This window comes from Mizuhopecten yessoensis, unplaced genomic scaffold (assembly GCF_002113885.1).
Source record: "Mizuhopecten yessoensis strain PY_sf001 unplaced genomic scaffold, ASM211388v2 scaffold8035, whole genome shotgun sequence".
In the NCBI taxonomy this organism is placed as follows: Eukaryota; Metazoa; Mollusca; class Bivalvia; order Pectinida; family Pectinidae; genus Mizuhopecten; species Mizuhopecten yessoensis.
Window position 1 is genome coordinate 260156 of NW_018407346.1, and position 12534 is coordinate 272689.

The following is a 12534-nucleotide window of genomic DNA, read 5'->3' on the forward strand; positions in this document are numbered from 1 at the left end:
TTGCAAATCATTCTTTTTTATTTGACTTAAGCATATGGGGTACAGAAATATAATTCATCTCTCCAAAAGTCGGCAAGTTCATCAACTGACTGTTCAATATTTATTTTAATAGACTGGAATAAAATCAGCTAAGACTACTGATTTTCAATAAATTGTATCAACAATACCAATTTTTTTCATAATGTTTTTTTTTTATAACATCAGATTTACCAAAGATTTAGAGGTTTTCCTCTCTAGTTTAAGTTGATTTTGTTTATGTAAATATTCTTCAATGTTATGTCCTTTAAGCTTTACCTGTGCAAATTTCATTATTACTTTGACATATCCACTTCCTTGAACTTGCATGCTATCATCCTCGATTTCCAGGGGTTACACTAACTTTCGCTCTTTAAATTTACATCCCTGGAATATGTCATAGCAAAATTGAAGGCACGCAGCCAGGTATTTGATTGGTGTCAGAAAAAAACCCCTGACCAATCGCTAGGCTGATACTTGTCCTTTGAAGATTACAGAGGAGCGACGCCCGACTTCAAAGCCAGTAAGTTTTACTGTTACGCAACCGCGAGGTTCTTTTGATGTACATCAAAGTATCAAACTAGTCTTCTCGTCTCGCCCACCAAATTGTGCACACAGAGCCTTCGATTTTGCTATGACATATTCCAGGGACGCAGAGAGCAAAAGTGAGCACAACTCCTGGATATCGCGGATGGCATGCCATTTAAATAGTGGTACCCACCTCTTTGAACTTGCTGACAAGAACTTGCTCCAGCTTGAGTATGATAACGTCTAGGTACTGTACCAGGATGGTTTTAGGGCAGTCCTCACTGAAGTTCACCAGGGCCGCTGCACCATGTGCCTGTACTCGGGGGTTGGCGTCGTCGTCCATCACCATCAACAGTGACGGTACAACCTGAAAGCAAGGTGTTTGCGGATTAGCCAAGCCTCACCCAGTTTTTAAGGAAAATTATTTTTAGTGCCTTTAATTTCCATGAAAAGTGCACATCCTTAAATGACCTATTTTGGGTGGCTGCGTGCCGTAGTTGATAGCGCACTGTCTTTCACCAAGGCGGCCAGGGTTTGATTCCCCGATCGGATGTGAAAAAGTATGGGGTCACCTGCCCGACCACGTGGGTTTTCTCCAGGTACTCTGGTTTCAGATCCCCCTCGCGCTAACACCCGGACCAACAAGAGTGATAAATACCAGTTGTAAAAACTTGTTTCATAATTGTTGTAAAATAAATGAAGTTTATATCTATAAATAACCTTAGCTGTTAATAGGATGTTAAACAAAATAAAACCAAACACGATGAAGTGAATATTTATCGCTTGTATACACGAAGGATATACAAAACCTTCCACTTCTCGAAAACATTTTGTGATCGATACTTTAAGGTCATTAATAGCCAGAAGATTTCAAAGAGAAACAAATTCTTATTTATATTATCTTTTATTTGGAAAACTGTCTTCAATGTTGCTGTTTTTTCTATTCTGCTTAGGAGTTACATTTCTTCAAACAAAATAAAAAAATATTTCAGAAAATCCCAAATGCTTTATTGCTACCCCTATTCCTTACAATTTTAAAACAAACCAAATGAAAGTTGAGTTTCATGGTAAAAATAATTTGACAAAGATAAAGGCTAACTGTAATCTGTACAGGTCCAAATCCTTACCTTTTCATGAAACTTTTTCTGTAATATCGGACCGAAATCTGTAGAGATTTGTCCTATGGCATTGCAGGCGGCATAACGGACACGTGGATGCTGGAAACAACACAACATAAACAATGAAAACCCAGCTTGATATTACTTTTTTAACATAAACAATGAAAACCCAGCTTGATGTTACTTATTTAACATAAACAATGAAAACCCAGCTTGATGTTACTTTTTAACATAAACAATGAAAACCCAGCTTGATGTTACTTTTTAACATAAACCATGAAAACCCAGCTTGATAAAACTTTTTCAAAGTCATAAAAATAATCATGTTCAAACTTGATAAGAACGTACTTATGATGACTACCATGCTTCTTGAATGCTTAACGGCCGATCAACACAGAAGACATTAGGGCCAACAAATGGTCAACAAAAATAAATGCAAAATAAAAACATCAATCAAACGTAAAAGAGAAACATCAACTGAAATATTGAAGTGGCAATGTTGATTCAAATTTTATTAAAAAGACCAACAGCTTTCAGATATAAATTTAAAACTGAAGAGACAGTTATTTTTTCAACAAAGAATTTATGACATGTAACATTATTATAGAACTTTTCCAGAGTTTACTGAAGGTTGATGCAATCTAATTGGGCCTACATTAAATTATTGCTCGTTTCCGTTTTACCAACTCAAATCATAAAATGATGGGTAGGTAGGTAGGGAAATCATTCTATTTTTCAATTTAATTTTTAGTGAATATGTAAGTAGTATTTTAAAATTCGAACAGAATACCAGTAGTATAAGTAAGACTTTTTTTTTAACAATTAACGAAAATATAAAAAAAAGATATCTTTCTTGAAATGTCAATAAAATTGTTTGGGTAGGGGATATTTTCGTGGGTAGGTAGGTAAACGTGAAACAAACAATATTTTATTTTAGGCCTTACAAGTGTTTACTGTAAATGGTTCTTGACACACTATGCATGGAGGCTGGTCTTCACCTTTCAATAAATAACAATGGGTAATGTATGAATGACCCATCCAAAGACAGACAAGGTCAACTATGTCTCGACGCCTCTCTCTGTAGGTTGGACCTGGTACTTACCGGATCCTTCAGAAATGGTAAGATGGCCTCCACAACATTGCCAAGCATAATCTCCATCTGTTGGTGACACCCCTCCCCACAGGCTGATATAGCCATCAAGGCAGCATGTCTGTAGCGCCAGTCATCTACAATGTCAAAGTTAGTTTATTAACTCTTTCACCCCATGTAACTATAGTAGACTCTACCCTGCATTGATCTGGATGAGTCCATTATGGTCTACAGTGGTGAAAGGGTTAATGCAAGTGTGAAACAATAAAAATATTATTCTTCCAACACCTGATTTAACAACATTGTTTAGATTGTTATTTTGATTTCCATACTTTCTAATTTATTTAATACTGAATAGCTGGTGGTAGGAAAAGAAAACACATATCTAACATAGGTTTTATATTAGGAGTGACAAAATCTACAACACACGTTTTTTTAGGCCTCTGTACACAGGCAGATAGTACTGGACCTTCTGGGGATAAAATAACTACAAAAACATCCATCACGCTTGTAATGATTCATGCAAATTTTAACGAAATGTTAATTTTGTTTATCCTTTCTAAAATGACTTGCACCAGGAAGAACATCAGTGTCGCTTATTTTTCCTTTGTCCACAAAATTGTTAAGGGTTGCTCCATAAATAACTGTATGGAGGTGGATGTGAGGCACTTTTTCAGAGATCTCACTGTCCATCAAATATCAAAAGTGATTTAATATCGGGAATGGTAGGCAGATTTGGTTTTAACCCAATCACCCATAATGTATTAACACAGGTGCCTCCCACTTCCCCATACAATTAATTATGGAATAGCTCTTTCGTAAATTTTGACTAATTAACCAACTTTTGACAGGATTCCAAAAGAAATAATCATTCTGTCTAGACAAACTGAAGTTTCACGATTGTTTCCCCAGATTAAAACAGCTGACATAAGTGTCGAAAGGACATACTGTTCTGTAACATCTGGGGAATGTTGGCCAAGATGTGGGGAAGAGTTGTCTTTCCTCCAAGGGCACAAGCCAGGCGGTCTAAAGCACTCTCTGCTGAAATGGCATTACTGAAAAAAAAAACAATAATTAAATATATTTAAAAAAAAATACCATTCCGTTTATTTTGGCAAAATGAAAATACATTTCTCTCATTTCCCTGTGTGCAAGATAGAGCTGTCCAAAGCCGATGGGTTTGCCAAATTTGAAAATCCTGAGGGTTGAATTTCTCTATCCTACACCCCTAGGCATGAAAGAGATATTCATATCAACAGACTGTGTCACAAAGTTAACTTTGTAATAAGTTACAAATACAGTCATTGTTATTCAGATGCAAGTCAAAAAGCTGCGGTGTAAAGCTACCCATTAATCAGTTTTTCAAATAACAGTCTCTTATTTTGATTTAGTTTTAATTAACAACAAATATTTGAACAAGGAAATTATGGAAGACAACTGAAGTACAGCGCTAGGTCGAAATAAAGAGGTCAACAGAACCATAAATAATACATGTACCAACCAAATGTTAAAACTAAGAAGCAAAAACAACCATTGAGAACAAATTCTACTTAGTAAACAAACCTTTCAGTATCTTCCTCTTCAGGTTCATCTTGTAATGCCCAATCAGTTTCTTCCTCTAGGTCGACCATCAAAGCCAGAATCTGTGGAACTGTAATACCAAATGGAGCACTATTTGAACCACTGGTATCAATAAGCAGCATGTGTTGTAATAATACAGTGATACTAGTAATACAGGACATGAACTACCGAACAATGTTGTTTTGTGCACCCACTAATTAGTTTTACAAAGAGATGTGAAATTCAAATTTTAGGACAGTGATTCATAGAAGTTATTTCTAAACAATACTTTAATTTTTGTAAAAATTACACTCATGTAGAATTGAAGTTCTGGATACAGTAGCTCATTGACCTGAATATATTTTCTGACTAATGATCATTTTAGGGGTGTAAAAATCCACTAGCCTGACACCCGGGGCTACCAGATTTTCAGCTTGGGCTAGTGAAATTTAGAGGCGTACTAGCCATGGACTGGTGATTTTTTTAGGATGTCACAGCAAACAAAAATCCTTCTGTTCTATTCCATCATCATTAGGATAACCAAATAAAATTTTAAAACTTGTCAATTTCTATCAGAACACATGGAGTCATTCACGCCGTATTGATGATGCAAGACGTTCTGTTGCCTTACACATGTGTGTTATGTGTGATAGTAGGCCCTGCTAACAACTTCGATAACATTGAAAGTCTATACTAACCACCAACATGGCCCTCTTTGTTGCAAATAATTCCCCTTTATTTGACTTAAGCATATGGGGTACAGAAATAAGGTTCATCTCTGCAAAAGTCAGTAAGTTTGCCATGTTTGTGTTTGATGCTCTCTAATAATGAAACAGGAATCCGGACAGATTTTCAGGAACAGTTAAAAAATAGTCAATATCAAAATTAAGAGAGGCCATTCTATGTAAAATCAAAAAGAAAATTGTAATATGGAGGGGTCAATTTCAGTTTTGAGGGTTCATGGCCCCCTCCAGGATTATCCCTGGTCATACATTGATATAGTGTATATTGGAGCTTAAAGTAACATATGAGTTTGAATTCTTTGCTTAAATTTATTTTGTAATCGTTTAAGTTTCAGTGACATACCAAGGAGGGACATGAATTTGCTGAATTTCCGAACCATAGCTGGGGCGGTTTCTGACAAGGTCACAATGGCCTCCATCCCCAACTGTCTCCATGAATCATCCAAGTTGGCATCGGACACAATCTGGAAACAAGTCAACATTACACGTGACAAAAAGATTTATCAATGTCAGTACAATGTTGTACAGAGGTTAAGGCACAAACTGACAAAATGCTGTTTGAACTTTGACCTTAATTTGTGACCTTTATCAATTTTCATGGTAAATTTCTTTTGTTTCTTTGCTGCTTCTTAATTTCCAAATATTTTGTTCTTAAAGTTGAAAATGATGTACTATGGACCCAAGATCCAATTACGAGCTTTTTAACTGCAACAACTTTAATATACGCTATCGGAGCTGTAATTTCCACAGCTGCTGGCACCACTTGCCCTCCAATTGATACTGGTTAAAGGGTTTCAAGTGTTATACTAAACAGTATGTATCAGAATTATCTTATAAAATGCTACATATCAAACTTGAACAAATTCCTTACCTTCAGACAAAATGGTATAATGTTATCAAGCTGACTGCGTAGGTATTTCGGGACAGTTTCTGCCAACTCAATCAAACACTTCAGCAAGCTGTCATCGTCTTGTGCATTGACACTGTCAACCATAGCCTGAAAAATTAAATATTCAATATTCAACACATGGAGGATTGTTTTAGGTCTCTCGTCTCCAAAATGTAAAGTATATGTGAAAACTCATTTCTTCTGTCCCATCATCTGATTAGAACTGAGAAATTAACAGTAAGCGACCTCATTCAACTTCCTACATAAGACCAACCATATGCCCAATACTACTAGTATCTTCAGTCTAAAGTTTCGTTTCACTAGTGGCTTGGTAAACAAGTTAACTTATGCAGGGCAATTAATTTGATCATAATAAACCAAGGCATGCCGTGTAGGTGTATATGTAGTTTCTTATGTATCTATCCATAATGCTGTTAACCTATTTTTTCCAGGAAATGGTGAATTTTAATTTATACAAGGCCAGACAAAAAAATATGTGTTTCCTGTAACATGTTGGAATATTCAGGGTAGGTAGGTAACAAATTTAAATTTAACAAATAATTTCATATGGTTTATACAGGAGAGTGAACTTAACTTTAACAGTGCTTCTTTGAAAATTGCCTTCAAAAAGTTTATGGTAGGCACAGAAAATTAGGGTAGGTAGGGTTACAGGAAACACCAAACATTTTTTGTTTGGCCTAAGGAGTGAAAGTCAAAGCTATATTAATCACCTGTAAGATGGCAGGTAATAGATCTCTGAAGTGGGCAAGAATGGACTGTTGTTTGTCATTGGCCACAAGAAATGCTGTTGTCGCCTTGACTGCCTCAAATCGGACTTGTGGATGATCAGCATCGTGCAAGTTGGAATTCAACATCTGCTTAATCACATCCAGATAGTGGGTTTGTTGGTTGCCAAAAATACCAGGAACATTCCTAAAACATAGAAGATCTGTCCATGTAGAATGACCTTTAGCATAGAGTGATATACACTGGATACATTCTTACTACTTAACATGTAGTTTAATTCTACAATAATAGTAACATACACCAGGAAATTGTGTGCTTATTTCTGTTCCTAGGAGTAAAATCTTCACTCACAATACCTCTTCAACATGTAAAATATATAATAGTTTCTTGATCTATAGTATTGCATTTTTTGGAGTATTTTAAATAAAAAAAAATAAACACAGTTAAACTGGCTTCTTCAGGATAGCTAGGTAAAGATTATATAATTAAGACACTTTTTCCACTGGTCAATAAGCTGATTCATGATATATTAAAGGATGATTTTCTTGCTGTTTGAAAGGAAATGCTTTAACCAAAATTATCCATATATGTGATACTTGATTTTTCGGTTACATTATAGTTTTAACTTGATTTTTTGGTTACATCATAGTTTTAACTAACTTTCTATAAATGCATAAAAAATTGAATTCTCTATTAAATGAACGGTATTTTTTTAAAAACACCTAAGTATGATATCAACAACCATCCATTGGAAAACCTTTATTTATACCCTATGCTCTGTAATATGTTAAGCTTACGTGAAAATATGCAAGGCACTTTCTCGGAGTCCAGAATCCTCGTGACTTGCACACTCAAAGAGAAATTTCAATATTTCTGGCCACGTCACATTTTCGTCATCATCTGTAACACAATGAAACAGTCAGTATCAGCACTCTGGTCTTTCAAACTTAACTTGGTTTTCAACTTTGAGATTCATTGCTCTCTTGTACCCCAATCCCTGTAAAAGAGGCTTTTGTTTCAACTTTTGAGATCTGTTGCTCTATTGTACCCTAATCCCTGTAAAAGAGGCTTTTGTTTCGAACTGAATATGAAAATAGCTTTCTTTGAAAGTTCTACATATAACTGTACCATCAAACTAAAACAAATGAATAAGATCGGAGGAGTATTGCATTGCAATGAGACTCAGCTGAAATCAATTTCTGAACATTCATACAGTACTCCCACAGTAAAAGTGCTTGTATGGTACAAGCAAAATGACAATGAACCACCTCCTTGTGTTTCTAACTGATTTAATTTTCAAATGTCTTAAAATTTATTTTTGATTTTCTAAATTTTTCCGATGCAACACGATGACAGCAAAATGTGGAAAAGTAGAATAGATATTAACTTTTCCATTTATATTTCCAACTTTATAACACTTTATAACCTAGAATCGGCTTATAATCGATAAGGCAATATCTGCTCAAGGTAGTACTCAAATACAGTTTTTGGCCATGTACAATTAGTGTATATTTTCACAAATCATTTGAAAATTTAAGCACAGAGAATCAATTGTAAATACCAATCATATTTCTAGCCAATTCCGCTGTAGCATCACAGATTTTCCGCCTGACAGGGGGAGTCAACTCTTCCCTGATGGCAATCATCATTTGTTCCTTAATCAAAGCTTTCATTTCATCTGCTAAACTGGGCCAGCACTCGTCAAAACTACAGGAAAATTGACGCCGCAGTAGCACTGCAGACATTGTTCTTGTCTAGAAAAAATATTATATATATGATTAGAAATGATGAAGCGAAAATACATCGTCATGGACACTTTTTCTTAACTCTGCTATTTCAACTTACATAATGCATATATACACAGCTAAATAGTGACAGACAATTTTTTTAAATCGTAATTGATATTTGGTTTGTAACCAGAAGTAGTAAACAAACCAATTGATATTGATTGCATAATTGGTCTAATTTCACGGGACTGGATACCCAAATAAAGTGAGAACACTACTGTTACATCAATAGACTGAATGTTGTAAACTTTACATTAGTTTTCGTTCTTTTATAATTAATGGATTTCAAGCAGCTTTATGCACTTTTGTCAATCATAGCAAATGTTGTAGGAAGGAATTACTCTCAATGCATACCTTACATTGTATACATTTTACCCTTTATTTTAATAATGAACTGATGATATCAATTATGGAAATTGTAATCGATAATTGTAATCGGAAAGGGCAAACTGAACAATTTTCGATTATAATCAATCATCAGCCCACCACTATAGCTACAGTTAAGTCATCATCATTCAATTAAACAAATACTTCACAAATCCGATATATTCAAATAAGCAATTACATGATTCTTGCACTGACAAATACCTCAATAGATCCATTGCTGTTTTTCATAGACTGAACTAAGAAAGGTATCTTGGTTGCTGGTGGAATCTTGTCATAACTTTCCTGCAATCAAGGAAAGAATAATTACCAAGTAATCTGAAATATTCAAAAAAGTCTCAAGATCATTGATATTCATGCCATCTCTCCTTAGTTTGGAGGGAGACTCCCGATTTTGGACCCCAAAATTGATCATCTTCACTCTTCAGGCAATAAACTGGCTGAACTATTTCTGTATTCCAAATAAGATCTAATGATTTCATCGGAAAGAATAGCTCAAAATATGTGATTCTAAAGTGTTATTATTTACCTAGCATTATATTGTTATTATTGAATACATACTTTGCATTTGTTTTATATTTTGAGCAAGCAGAATCTCCCCTTTGGGAATTTAAAAAGGTTATTGGCAAGTATGTTCATGAGAGTTTCAGGGGCGAGTATTGCCACCATTTTCAATATTGCAAATTTGCAATAATTTATTCAATATTGTTTCAATCGAAGCATGTCAAGCTGCTGGAATTTGAATATTACAGGGGCAAATAGAATCAGTGGCTGGCAAAAAGGTTATAGACAAAGAAGTAAAGAATTTTCTAAGAATTATTAAAAGTCAAATACATTTTTCTAATTGGGCCAAGCCAAAAAGTAAGTGCATTTCTCGTAACATGTTTGAAATATTTAGGGAAGGTATATATATATGGGGAAACATTATTTTCAAAAATAGTTTTAAATGGTTTATATCTAGTGGAGATTGACTTAAACACTTCTTCCTAAAAAATTGGCAAAAAATGTGTTTAGGGTAGACAAAATGAATAGGGTAGGTAGGGTTACCTAAGCACAAGATATTTGTCCTTTTGCCTAATTGAAATGAACTATCTTTCGGCTATTTTTTTGTTTACAACATCTAAATTTCCTGAAATATCTTGCTCTTGCCTGGTTCGATTTCTCAATTAGAATTATATTAGATTTGTTCTTGACTTCTTTGTACAACCCTCAGTATTACAATGATTACGGGTAGATACTGAAATGATTTTGAGATAAAGCATCAATGAAGAAAATTTGAAATGACATAATTTATTTTAGGATCAAAATCTTCAAAACCTTCATGCAAAGAATGTGCATCGTAAATATTGCCAAAAATTGCCTAACTAGCCTCTGCTAGAGTGAATTTCCTTTTAAGCTTATGATCAGCAGTATAATGTCTGACTAGAAAGTCTGGTATCACAAGATTGAGTCATAATGGTGTCCCAGTTAGTAAATGAAGGCTTCATTTTTTTCCCTCAGATTACGATTTTCAAAACAAATGGGCCACCATCACCATGATTTACTAAGAAAGATAGGCCTATGTAGTTATTCCTTTTATTTATTATAGAGTAGGATGGCCGTTATAGGACCTATGTGTTTGTCAGATGTTTGAGTGGTGTTCGGGGAGAGGGGGGAGGGAGAGAGAGGAGAGAGGGGTGGGGTGGACATGACAACTCGACGTTATGTTTGTTACATGCATGTCGATACTTTTTACCAGATACAGTGTTTAGACTTTAACAAATACTAATAATTAAACACATACACAATGATAAGTACTGTATCGTTCAGTGTATATCGCCTCAGTGCTTTTAACAGATAACACTGGTGTGGGCGAGCACCTAAAAAATTGTCCGAAACGTCTTGGTATGGTCGCTGTCACAAGAATGAACATTCGATTTATTTGTAAATGATACATTCTCATGAATCAATGACATATCATGACACCCAAATAAACTTAATTTTCACTTGAATTTGACCAGCGAATGATCACAAAGTCAAATTTAGCTGTGAATGAATGAAACATGGCGGAAGTTCAGAAACACGTGTTCCGCAAATATTCATTTCTTCAGAGGAAAATGTTCTAGAATATCCTAAGTTTTAAGATAACTGAATCGAGTATTTCGTTGTTGTTATTACCTCTGATTGTGTCCTGACGTCATTATCCGTACTCATCAAACTCTCCAAGAGAGCTTCGAACTGTGCCTGGTCAGCCATTTTTCCTCGTCATGCCGTCGTGAAAAGAACATCGACCTTTGACCTTGCATGTTCCCGCCGTACTTCATTTGTACAATTCTCGGCGCAGTTATGCCCCTTTGTTCAAATATTTATCCAAACAGTCATAGACTAAACCCTAATTTGAATGCCAATTTTCTGCCATGGTTTATCGATTTTATGGCATTGAAGAAAATTTGATTATTCATATGTTTTTCTCATCGTGTCTAGACTCTAGATTTAACATACAGGAATTCAACTTGACGTTGTGTGAATATCACAAAACATATTTTATTTATTTTTTCATTCTAACATTATGTGCCGGGTCATTGAGTTTAGAATCGATATGGATTATTGTATTCGAATGAGTTATAATATCGCAGTAATTTTACATTCAGCGGATAGTGGACTGAATGTACAGTTTGATAAGGATGATTGTTGGCATTTATAGCGGTTAAAGAAAAATATGACAGGTGTATATAATTATATAGTGTGACGCAGAGACAATTTATACGCCTGGTAATACATCTTCGGTATAGATCTATGCACACACACAAAACGTTGGAAGATTTTGTGATTCGGCTAAAGACGTGCTCAATCCATACATGCAAGGTCACCGGTATATTTAAAGTATTGTGTATCTGTACGTATATAGTATATAGAATCCATTACTCAATAAAAAAAACCTGAAACCCTTATTGAATAAAAGAATCAAGGCGATTTTTGACACGGATTATTATAGGCATACAGGAATTCTTTGAAGATACCATTTTGTACTTAATGTTGTAATTTAAATATTAATGACTTGCTGCTAGTGCTGACGTCCAAGTACCGGCATACTTACAATATTTCAATGAATGGAATAAAAGGTTATTTTTCCTGGCTTTATGCCTACCGCGTAATATATTCATAATCATATGACTTTTACACCTGCACGTGTCAGGTTAATTATTATGTCGTGTCATGCGCCATAAGTACGTGAAGGCCAGGTGTTATGAAACACTGGATATGATAAGGTTCGTTAAAAACCCAGATGGAACCTAATTAATCTGCACTAACATCATTAATCCTTCTCACATTCTCACATTCATACTGAACTGCATATAACACCATCACCACCACCACCACCACATCATCATCAACAGCAGCAGCATCATTCCTTCAGGTCGGGGATTGGGAAAAGAATATAACCATGCGTACGTGTTAAAGAGCCAACAAATGATGAAACCTTCTGGAGATTTGGTACTTAGCTTTTATGTTCTCATTACGAGAAATCGCAAAACCCTATGTAACCGGGTGGAATACTGTGCCGGTATGGTATTTCAGTGAAGTAGCACTCTTAATTCGGCATCAGATCCGGACTAGTCCTTAAATTATATTAGCTGCTATTATGACGCTAACCCAATATAACTAAACCATATCGACATCACAATTCTAATCA

At 35.1% G+C, this 12534-nt stretch overlaps 1 protein-coding gene across 1 annotated transcript in view; it reads right to left on the minus strand.

The window, feature by feature from the left end:
- LOC110454698 (importin-5-like) overlaps nucleotides 1-11127 on the minus strand; it is a 28627-nt gene extending 17500 nt beyond the window's left edge. The window contains exons 1-12 of the mRNA XM_021504350.1: nucleotides 11019-11127; nucleotides 9066-9146; nucleotides 8252-8444; nucleotides 7488-7590; nucleotides 6675-6876; nucleotides 5926-6051; nucleotides 5398-5518; nucleotides 4315-4402; nucleotides 3700-3806; nucleotides 2764-2888; nucleotides 1671-1760; nucleotides 737-910 (exon numbers count right to left, since the gene is read on the minus strand). Of these exons, the coding sequence (XP_021360025.1) occupies nucleotides 737-910; nucleotides 1671-1760; nucleotides 2764-2888; nucleotides 3700-3806; nucleotides 4315-4402; nucleotides 5398-5518; nucleotides 5926-6051; nucleotides 6675-6876; nucleotides 7488-7590; nucleotides 8252-8444; nucleotides 9066-9146; nucleotides 11019-11096 (1488 nt within the window). The 5' untranslated portion in view covers nucleotides 11097-11127. The remainder of the gene's footprint in view (nucleotides 1-736; nucleotides 911-1670; nucleotides 1761-2763; nucleotides 2889-3699; nucleotides 3807-4314; nucleotides 4403-5397; nucleotides 5519-5925; nucleotides 6052-6674; nucleotides 6877-7487; nucleotides 7591-8251; nucleotides 8445-9065; nucleotides 9147-11018) is intronic.
- Nucleotides 11128-12534: the final 1407 nt, after the last annotated feature.